Source organism: Heterocephalus glaber, unplaced genomic scaffold (genome assembly GCF_053883595.1).
Source record: "Heterocephalus glaber isolate CG9 unplaced genomic scaffold, H.glaber_assembly_v1.0 deba00001608, whole genome shotgun sequence".
Classification (NCBI taxonomy): Eukaryota; Metazoa; Chordata; class Mammalia; order Rodentia; family Bathyergidae; genus Heterocephalus; species Heterocephalus glaber.
In genome coordinates, this window is record NW_028258379.1 from 13,508,708 (window position 1) to 13,519,547 (window position 10,840).

The 10,840-nt window shown below is 37.4% G+C and overlaps 1 protein-coding gene across 5 annotated transcripts in view; it reads left to right on the forward strand.

The window, feature by feature from the left end:
- Nucleotides 1–10,840, forward strand: part of Rbm25 (RNA binding motif protein 25) — a 58,681-nt gene that overhangs the window by 13,938 nt on the left and 33,903 nt on the right. For all 5 annotated transcript variants that reach the window (XM_021246851.2, XM_004837252.4, XM_004837251.4 and 2 more), the window contains 2 exons: nucleotides 4,555–4,604; nucleotides 8,000–8,167. In XM_021246851.2, coding sequence (XP_021102510.2) covers nucleotides 4,555–4,604; nucleotides 8,000–8,167 — 218 coding nt within the window. The remainder of the gene's footprint in view (nucleotides 1–4,554; nucleotides 4,605–7,999; nucleotides 8,168–10,840) is intronic.

Here is a 10,840-nt window from a genome sequence, read left to right on the forward strand (position 1 = left end):
AACTTTTAAAGATAAAATACTAAGGGTAGCACTTTTTTTTTTTTTGGTACCGGGGATTGAACTCTGGTCCCTCTGCTTGCGAGGCAGGCAAGGGAACCACTGAGCTAAATCCCCAGCCCTAGGGTAACACTTTTAAGGTGAACAGTGTATCAAATTATGAGTGAAAATGGAACATAAGTGTGTAACATTTCCCTTAAGCCTGCTCCCTGTCTATTTTTTAAGATAGATTGTCAGACCCTAATATCTGACTTTCAATGCTTTCTTGTTGCCAGTTTGGATAATATACTAATGTGGGTATTTATTCAGAGTGGTAATGCTGTTGCCTTTCTGATTCAGTTTGTACCAGCATACATTATTTTTTCTGTTTATCTGGGTGGTTGAAAATCAGTTTAATTATAGCTCAGTCATTATTAGCATTCTGTGTAAGCATCAGTACTTTAACAGGCAGAACAGATAATGAAATAGTATGCCAAACTACTGTAATAATTCAAAACCACAGTATCCTTCATTTAATTTTTTTTTGTCTAAGTACAACTAATAAATATTGATACAGTTAATTGAGGTTGATCTTGAAATAATGTATATGGCAATCGTGTTATAAATTAGAAAGTAAGTTTTGGGCCGGGGATTTAGCTCAGTGATTCCACCGCCTGCCTCTCAAGCACAAGGACCTGAGTTCGATCCTCGGAAACAAACAAACAAAAAAAGTAAGTTTGGATTACTAGTAGCCATTATTATTGTTGGTTGTTTTTTTTTTTTTTTTTTTTTTTTTTTTATACCAGGGATCAAACTCGGGTCCTTGTGCTTTCGAGGCAGGCAGTGGAACCACTGAGCTAAATCCCCAGCCCCTAGTAGCCATTATTTTTCTTTAAAAAGTAACATGTCTGCAGATAAGTTTTCCTCCACAGTTCCTTAGTTCTCTTCCCCAAAGACAACCTTGTCAGTTTCTATATGCTAAACGTTTTCCACTGTGTTTGTATTTACTTTTTCCCCATTTCCTTTTTTAAAAAACTTAAATGGTAATATACCATTCACATTTTATGCACTTTCCTTTTTTACTTTAGCATCCATTGATCTTTTTGGTTTTTTGAGACAAGGTCTCGCTATGTAGTCCAGGCAAGCCTTGAACCGTGACCTCGAACTTGTGATCCTCCTGCCTCAGCCTCCCAGTGCTGGGATTAAAGGCATGTGCCACCATGCCTGGCTGCATTGATCTTTATAATGGATGGCACTACATTTTTCAGTGTGAATTCACAATTTCAAGAAAATAGCTGGGGACATAGCTTAGTAGTAAAGGGTGTGCTTAGCATATGCAGGCCTTGGGTTAGATCTCCAGTGCCATTTAAAAAGGTTTTAGGAAATGAAATTAGGATAGAAAACCTACTTTGAATAACTTGAAAAAGAAAACATCTTTAGTACTGTGTCTTTCTCTGAAATTTTGTTTTGCTTTGTTTTTTGAGACAGGTATCACTAATGTAGTTCAGGATGGCTTTGAACTCAGTATGTAGCCCAGGCTGGTTTCTAACTCATGGCAACCCTCCTACCTAAGCCTCCAGAGTCCTGGGATTACAAGTGTGTGTACCATACCCAGCTTTGAATGTTTCTCTTCAGTAGAAAGTTTACATATTGAAGAGGTTTTCTTTGTAGTGTTAAGGTAAAAAATTTGGATACAAATCCTCCTTCCTTTTTTTTTTTTTTTTGTATTGAGAATAGAACTCAGGGACTCAGCACTTGCCAGGCAGATGCTGTACCACTGGTGATATACAAATCAATTAGGGTACAGTTTTGAATATCCATTGTACAGAAGTGGTTCCTATAAATTATCACAATTTCACAGGCAGTGTAAAGAAGTAATTACCTTAATAGAATGAGGAAATTGAAGGAGTGGTTAACTTGCTGTCCCAAAGCTGTATAAATAAAGTGATTGAAACCAAATTTGATTCTGAAGTCTTTTTTCCCTCTGCACAATTTACTCTATAGACTAATTTATTGGAATCTTGATTTACACTTAAGTCATTTTGAATACTGAAATTGTTTTAAATAAATTTTTAGAAAATAAAGTGATAATGTTAAATGTTTAAGAATTTCCTTTTTTTTTTTAAGAGTAGGGAAATTTATTGGGGAATAGGAATAGCTTGTGAGAGACTGGAGGGGTCCCGAGTGGTTGTTCAAAAATTTACTATTACTGGTTTTAGATGGAGAAGTGTTTCAAATTGATAATAAATTTAACCTGAAGTTCAACAGTGTAGTTGAAAACAGATATCCCAAAGTTGTTGATAGTAGGTAGACCATTGACAGCTCTTAAATTCACCCAGTGAGTTATTTAGAGCAGCAGGTGCCTGCTTCAGAGATTAGTTTCCTCTGACGGTGGCTGAGATTACTGATCTCTCTTTTTTTTTTTTTTTTAAGTTCCTTTCTTTTCCATTCCATTTTATTCCATTCCACTGTACTGAGGATTGAACCTAGGGTTTTCCATATACTAGGCAGGCACTAGCTATATCACTGAGGCCACATCTCCAGCCTTTTCTCAAATTTTATTTTGAGACAGGTTCTTACTAACTTGCCCAGGCTGGGTTTGAGTTTGGGATCCTTTGCTTTATCTTCCTGGGTAGCTGGGATTACAGGCATGTACTGCCAAGCCTGGCGTGATTTTCATTTTCTGTGAAAGAACCAGTAATAACAAGATTTCTAGATTAATTTCTCATTTGATAGTTTATTTTATTATATGTTTTGGTTTTTTGAAACAGGGTCTCACTATGTAGTTCAGGCTGGCCTTGAACTCACTATGTAGCACTGGCTGGCCTCGAACTCATGGCAGTCTTATTGCCTGTCTCCCAAGTGATGGGATTACAGGTGTGCACCACCACACTTGGCTTGTTTTTAATTTTTGAAGGGCTTGTTTTTACATATTTAACAAAATTACATATATCAAATCCATGTTTTGAAATTTCTGTACTGTAGAATGGCTAAATTAAAATAATTTATACTTTTTTTGTGGTGAGAACACTTAGAAATCTCCCAGGATTTTTTTTTCCCCCCCAGGAATTTTTAACATTACAATAAATTGCTAACTGTAGTCACTGTGTTTTATAACATGGAGTATTTTGTTTTTATTTTTACTATACTGGGTATTGAAACTGAGGTTTTTGCACGGGGCTATATCCCTACCCTTTTTTTGTTTGTTTTTTTGTTTTGAGACTGGGTCTCGGTAAATTTCCCAGGCTGGGCTCAGACTTTGCATTCTCCTGCCTGAGCCTCTGTGAGTGCTGGGATTATAGATGTGCACCACCATACCCAACTACAAGGTTGTACAATATGTTTTTACATTTTAAAAATTACTATTGTTCACCCATAACTGAAATGTATTGAAAGCCCTGAAACGTTACTGGAAACCTGTTACTGGAAACCTCTGTAGCAGGTTCCAGTGTCCTGCTCAGTGTACAACGAAAGCCTGAGGAAAAAAACCTAAAAGACAGAACTAAAAGAGACAGAAAGCAGGGTACCAAGATGACCATTGCCAGTGTAACTGACAAAGATGCTGGCCAATCCAAGCCACCAATTTTTTTTTTTTTGGTACTGGGGATTGAACTCAGGACCCTGTGCTTGCAAGGCAGGCACAGTGCCACTGAGCCAAATCCCTGGCCCAAAACTACTGATTTTTATTGGTAATCAACTGGGGTAAAGGCAGGCTACGTGCAAGGGCAGGACTGCATGAGAAAATGTGCAGTTGTGTGGTTTTTATGGAAATTAATGTAAGCGAGGCTCATAAAAGACAAAGCATTCTCGAATTAGGAACAGAATAGACAAAATATATGTTTGTAAATTAGAAATTGTCTTTGTAGTTCAGAAAGTTTTAATTGTGGGAATGGAATTTGGGTGCAAGTTACTGTGACCTTGCCTTGGCATGTAGGCTTCCGCTGGACTCACTTCTATAAACAAGCCAGTTGTGGGGTTAGCTCTTCACAGCCTGTACTGCTTACAGCCTGCTTTGAGCATAATATTGCAGCCTTCCACAGAAGTGTTTGAAAAGTGCTCATTTGAAGGAGAAGAGAACCAGATGAACATGAACTGATCGCTAGGAACTTTGTACTCCTTAAATAAAAGCATTTTCTTTTCAGAATAATTTATTTTGTTGATAAATAAAGGATGACAAAAACTGCATTTTTTTGGTTAATTTTTATGAGATAACAGGAATATAAAATAATGACAATTTTATCAAATTTATCCAATACAGGAATCAAGTAGTTGAAATGACACCTACCCAAACCACATTCAGGATAGCCAATACAAAAACATGCTGCTCAAGTTACACTCAGGGTATACTGTTAAGTGGTTAATTTTATATTCTATTTATATTTACTATTAGGACTCCTGTAATCATGTAGTTGATATAATATTCTGCACACTTTTTTTGGTACCTGGAATCCAGCTCAGTACCTTGTTCTTTCGAGGCAGGCACAGTGCCACTGAGCAAAATCCCTGGCTGCCATTGATATAAGAGTGTGATGATATGTGATAATCTTATGCCACATTTTCCTTTATTTCTTTTTCTAGGGACCCCAATGATTCCTGTACCAATGAGCATTATGGCTCCTGCTCCAACTGTAAGTTTTATTTATTGATTGATTGATTGATTGATTGATTGATTTGGTACCAGGGATTGTGCTTGCACAGCAGGCGGCAAAACCATTGAGCTAAATAAATGCCTGGCCCCTGTAAGTATAATTTAAAGAGGAAATTAGGAGTTAGGATAGTGGTAGTACTTTTAAAGCTAAAAAACTTGGTTAACTTGGATAAGTTATTTATAAGTATTTAGGATAAGTTATCTATAAGTACTTAAAAACATTAGCAAAAAGAGTATCCATAAATATTCCATTACTTAATTTAATTTTTTTCATTCAGCCATGCATAGATGCAGTTGTGCTAAGATAATGCTCTCAAAGTAGTTTTACGATTTTTTTTCCCCCTCTTATTTTTACTAGACTCTTCATATACTTGTTATTATAGATTTAATACATTGGCTCTTTTATAATTTCCTCATTTCATCTTGGTCCTGGGAGTTGGGAGAATGAGTTTATCTGTCTGATCTTTACTTTTTGTGGTACTATAGATTTAAATGCAAAGCCTTCAAACTTAGATTCATGCCCATCCCTTGTTTTATTTTTAAACTAATTTTTTTGCTACATTTTAGTTATACAATACAGTGACATTCATCATTGGAAATTTGCACCTTTACATAATCTCTCTTGGTTCTTATTTTTTCCCTCTTCCCCTGCCCTCCCTTCAACCCCTCCATCCCTCCCTATTTACAAAGTCTTTGTTTCCATTTTTTCATTTTCTCCTATTAATTCCATTCCCTTCTTTCCTTTCCTCTACCCCTCCCACTTCCCCTTCCCCTTTGCCCCTTTTCCTATTTCACATTATTATTCCTTTTAGTCCTTATTTACACTTTCAGTTTCTCACACCAGAGAAACTATTCGGTATTTACCATATGTATGTCCTATTTATTTCACTTAAGAGTATCGCCTCAGTGTGCATCCATTTAGCTATAAATTCTCTAATTTCTCATTTTTTTGTGGCTGAGTAGTACTCCATTTTATTAAAAAACCACCTTTTCTTTATCCAGTCTTCAGTTGATGGGCATTTGGGCTGCTTCCAAGTTTTAGCTATTACAGACTGTGCTGCTATGAACCCATCCCTTTTTTAAAAATTAAAAAAATTTTTTAGTTTTGGTACTGAGGATCAAACTTGGGACCTTGCACTTGTGAGGCAGGCGGCGGAACCACTGAGCTAAATCCCTGGCCCTAAAATTTTTTTTAAATTTTCAAACGGGGTCTTGCTAAGTTGCTCAGGCTGGGTTCAAATTTGTGTTCCTCTTGCCTCAGAGTGCTTGGATTATAGGTGTGCACCATCACAGCTGGCTTGTATGATCTCTTGAAAGGAGTGTAGCAATGGTCCTCATAAAAATTTGAAGTGTAATTCTGTTGAGTAGCTTTCTACTCCTTCCACCTCTAGGTTTTAGCCATTTTCAAGGTGTTTTTACCTCTTTGTTTCCCTATTATATCTTGAAGTTTTATAAGCCTTTCTTTAGTGCTTTATTCATTCTTATGTCTTGAATTCTTCACATTCATCAAAGCTTCCAGACATCTTAAGAATGCTGATATTCTGTAACACATGAATAAATAATAGTCCTCTTATGTTTAGGTAGAATTTTTCTTTGACAGGTTTATCAGGCTTCATTTGGAATGCTGCTATTTGGAAGAGTTGATTTTATTATTTTCAGCTGTTTTTTTCCCCACTCTTTTTTTTTTTTTTTTTTTTGGTACCGGGGATTGAACTCAGGACCTTGCACTTTCAAGGCAGGCACTGGAACCACTGAGCTAAATCCCTGGCCCTTTCAGCTGTTTTTTTTAAAACTTTCTGGGTTTTGAAAAGGGAGGGAGTGTTATTCGTAGTATAAGTGAGAGAAACACTGCATGGGCAAATCGAAATCTGCTGTGAGATGGACAACTGAGAAACTTTGGTTTTCAGCCCAGAGGGAGCGTAACTTTTCTTGAATTGGACATTCATAGACAATTTTAGAAAGCATTCATATGATGATGCATAGTCTTCCTCCTATTTCAAAATAGAAAAAGGTGGTGTTCAGGAGAGTGGTTTGTGATACTTGAATATTCTGTTAGAGGAGATTAGCAGGGATAATTGGTTTTGGTTTTTTTTGAGGTACTGGGGATGGAACTGTGGACCTTGCACCTGGCAAAGCAGGCATGGTGCCACTGAGCTAACTCCCCAGCCCAGCAGGGTTAATTGGAATTTCCTTTATATAGATAACAACAGAGTTATAAAAAACTTTTAAGATATTTTTGATAATTATAAATGGTTTATGATATTTTTAAACATTTAAAAAATTTTTTTCCTAAGAACTTGACTTAGTTTTTATTATGTTTTTCAAGTTTTTTCCAAAGGCAGTCTAATAGTGGAAACTTACTTGTCTGAATAAATTTGCATTCCTGAAATGTGCCATTTGCTTTAAGAATTTTAAAGAGAGCCATTAGGCCAGGGATTTAGCTCAGTGGTTTCGCCGCCTGCTGCACCAGCACAAGGACCCGAGTTCGATCACTGGTACCAAAAAAAAAAAAAATAGAGAGACATTAATAATATGCCATATGAGATGTGATTTAAAAATAGGCTGAGAATGGGCCGGGGATTTAGCTCAGTGGTTCCGCCGCCTGCCTCAGAAGTGCAAGGACCCAAGTTCGATCCCCGGTACCAAAAAAAAAAAATAGGCTGAGTGTTTATTACAATTAAAAAAAATTACTATTAATCCCCCTAAAATACACACCTTCACTTAGAATACCCTTAGACTATCGTTTTTGCCACTTTGTAAAAGCAATTCAGGAAATACTTTCATGCCTTCTTCTTCTTCTTTTTTTTTTTTTTTTTTTTCTGTACTATGGATTGGGCTCGAAACCTTGCACTTGCAAGGCAGGTGGCGGAACCACTGAGCTAAATCCCAGGCCACTTTCATGCTTTCTTTAGTTATGCTCTTGTTGTGGCATCAGTATCTTAAATCAATTTTTAGACCTTTTACCTTTCATGGTCACATTGACTTTAGGGAAGAGCCAGAAATCACAGTAGTAGGTCCATTGAGTAAGGATATACGGTAATGTTTTTACAAGCCTGCCTTTCCATTGGATGGCATTCTGCAGTAGAATTAATGTATTTTTTAATCACATCTTGTAAAGATATGAGAGAGGACTTCTAGCACAGCTTCAAAAAATGACAAGAACAATGGGAGAAGTGTGTTTGAACTGAGGGGGAGTATTTGGTTGAAGGTGATTAATAACAATGTGTCTTTTACTATAATAAATTCTAAAAATTTAAACATTCACCTTATAGCTTGATTTTTACTGTCTTAAAATTGATGTTTTTTAACCTAATATTACATTAAATGTCATAGGAAGTTGCCAGATAAAATTTTATTGTCTTTGTCTTTACTCAGGTCTTAGTACCCACTGTATCCATGGTTGGAAAGCATTTGGGAGCAAGAAAGGATCATCCAGGTTTAAAGGCTAAAGAAAATGATGAAAATTGTGGTCCTACTACTACAGTTTTTGTTGGAAACATTTCTGAGAAAGCCTCAGACATGCTTATACGACAGCTCTTAGCTGTAAGTATAATTCTTATTCATTAAATTTTATTTTCATGTACTTCAAACTTGAAATGGAGAAATATGACCTAATGATCACTATTTTGAAAAATTTTAAAGTCTGCAGGCAAGTAGTCACTGAACACACTTGGATCCTTTGACCTATTCACCAGTGAGCACATTTTGAAGCATTTAAATTTTTTTTTGCAAGAGTAGGAAAATTTATTGGGGAATAGGAATAACTCTTGAGAGACAGGAGGGGTCCCGAATGGGTTACCAACGAACCCCCTTCTGTGAGAAAGTTTTATAGAGCAAAATCACGAGGTGGGTAGAATGGGTGTCAAAACTATAATTAACCAGTAAGACTACAAATATAGCCACTTAGCCAATATTGATCCATTAGTAGCAAGGGCATATGGATGACATCATACCTTGGTTGATAAATCTATAGTCTTAGTCTTGTCTTTAGTCTTAGTAGTGTTAGCCTTGGTGGCAGAGGATGGCCCACCCCTAATGGATAATGGTTTATTTATAGGGAATTTTTTTTTTTTTTTTTTTTGGTGCCGGGGATCGAACTCGGCACCTTGCGCTTGTGAGGTAGCCAGCAGAACCACTGAGCTAAATTCCTGACCCTATAGGGAAATCTTAAAAGAGTGGTACCAATAATCTCAAGCTTCTGTTTATCCCTTAGGGGAAGTATGTAAATCTGGCCATTGTGACTTCAGTCTTCTTCATATGTGCCCCCAGCCACAGTTTTGATGTGTTCTCATCTTCTGTACTGACTCCCTGGAGGGCCTGTCCCTGTCTGACCGTCTATAACAGCCCTGTCTGACTGCTTATAATATTTCTACCTAACCTAGCTATATATAGTATTCTTCCCTCTGAAGAGATATCCCTAACCTACAGTTAGGGGAGAAAGGGGATAGTTTTCATCTAGGTATTTTGACTGAGAAGGGTTGGTGTAGGGGAGACCACAGTCTGGATCCTTCTCCAGAGAGCTTATCTGATGGTCTTTGAATAGAAGTCATGTTGCAGTTTAGCAGTTTATGAACTCCCTTTACAAGGTCAATCTAGTGGATCAGTAAAAAGAGTCTGGCACATTTGTCTTTGGTTCCATCTGTACAACAACTTGGAGTTTGGCAGCCTCTAGGCAAGAATAAACAAATTTTCCAAGAAATTCAAACATGTATAATAAAGCATGTATAATCAAAGCATGAACACTAGAATAGAAAGGCAGGTTAGGGAGAAAGCCACATCCAGACTCTGCTCTTACAAAGGGACTAGAATAGCGATTGTAACCAATTGGCTCTACTGATAGAGATTATCTATAAGTCTGACAATGTCTTTCAATAAGTCCCCTCTAGTTTTAGCTATAAGAAGATGGAGGGGGCCAGGGATTTAGCTCAGTGGTTCTGCCACCTGCCTCGCAAGTAAGCAACCCCCACTCCCCACCCCCTATATTAGGGAGTAAACCCTAGTCTTCACATTGAGCTGTATCCGTAGCCATTTAGTTTTTATTTTGAGACAGACTAGGCTTGAACTTACATTCTTGTCATAGCCTTCTTCATAGCTGGAACTACAAATACCAGTTTTCTTGGCTGTCTTCATATTTAAAGTTAATAACCAGGCATGGCAGCATATACCTGTACTTCCATCTCTCAGAGGCCTGAGGCAGGAGGATCTCCACAGTTCAAGGGCAACATGCACTACATAGGAAGACCCTGTCTCAAAAAAAAGAAAAAGTAAATGGACTGAAACGCTGTGTGTACATAAGCTGGGTTCAAAAATGTAGAGCTTTCCCCCTAAAATTTAGAGCAGTTTAGCATGCAGCCAAAGGTTTTGGTTGTTTCTGTATAGTATATGTAGATCTTTCCTTGGGGCTGGTTGATTTTCCTAGAAAACTTCTCCATGCCTGTTATCATTGGTTACCTGTATAGGTTTGGAGATAAAGGACAGGCAGGGTTTAGCTATTTCAAAAAACAGTTTTATTTTCTTCCCTTGTTATCTGCCTAATGAAGGTCTTATGTATATCATATCTGGTTCTTCACACTCCTTGTCTGTTCTGTTCACTTGAGACTTTAAGACCTGAAGCTGTGAACTGTGAGGCTCAAATTGTTTCTTAAAGTCACTAAGCACTTTTAAAAATTTAGTCTCAAGTTCCATTCTCTACTCTGGCCCAAATACAGTTCACTTTGTAGGATCAATTAGTTCAACTCATTCTCCTCTATGTTTGTTTCTGTAGACTCTTGAAGGTATAGCCTGCTTTGCTTTTTTTTTTCTTTTTGGTACTGGGGATCAAACTCAGGACCTTGCACTTGCCAGGCAGGCACGAGATTGCAGAGCTGCATCCCTGGGCCACCTGCTTTGCTTTTCTAAATGAGTAACCATCCATCCATTTCCATTTTGTGTTTTCAGAATTTTATTGAAATCTCCTCTGTTGCTATTTCCTCATTCATTTGACCTTAGAGGGCTCTTTCATATTCTTCGACTATCATTTTATTGGTTTCTCTGAAGGAAGATGTGGAAAATGTATGTGTGCTTAGCTTTGACAGGTAATCTTCATAGTATTTTCAAAAATAGCATCGTTTGTTTGTTTGTTTTGTGGTACCTGGGGTCGAACTCAGGACCTTGCGTTTGCAAGGCAGGCACATCACCACTGAGCTAAATCCCCGGACAACAAATAGCATCTTTTTT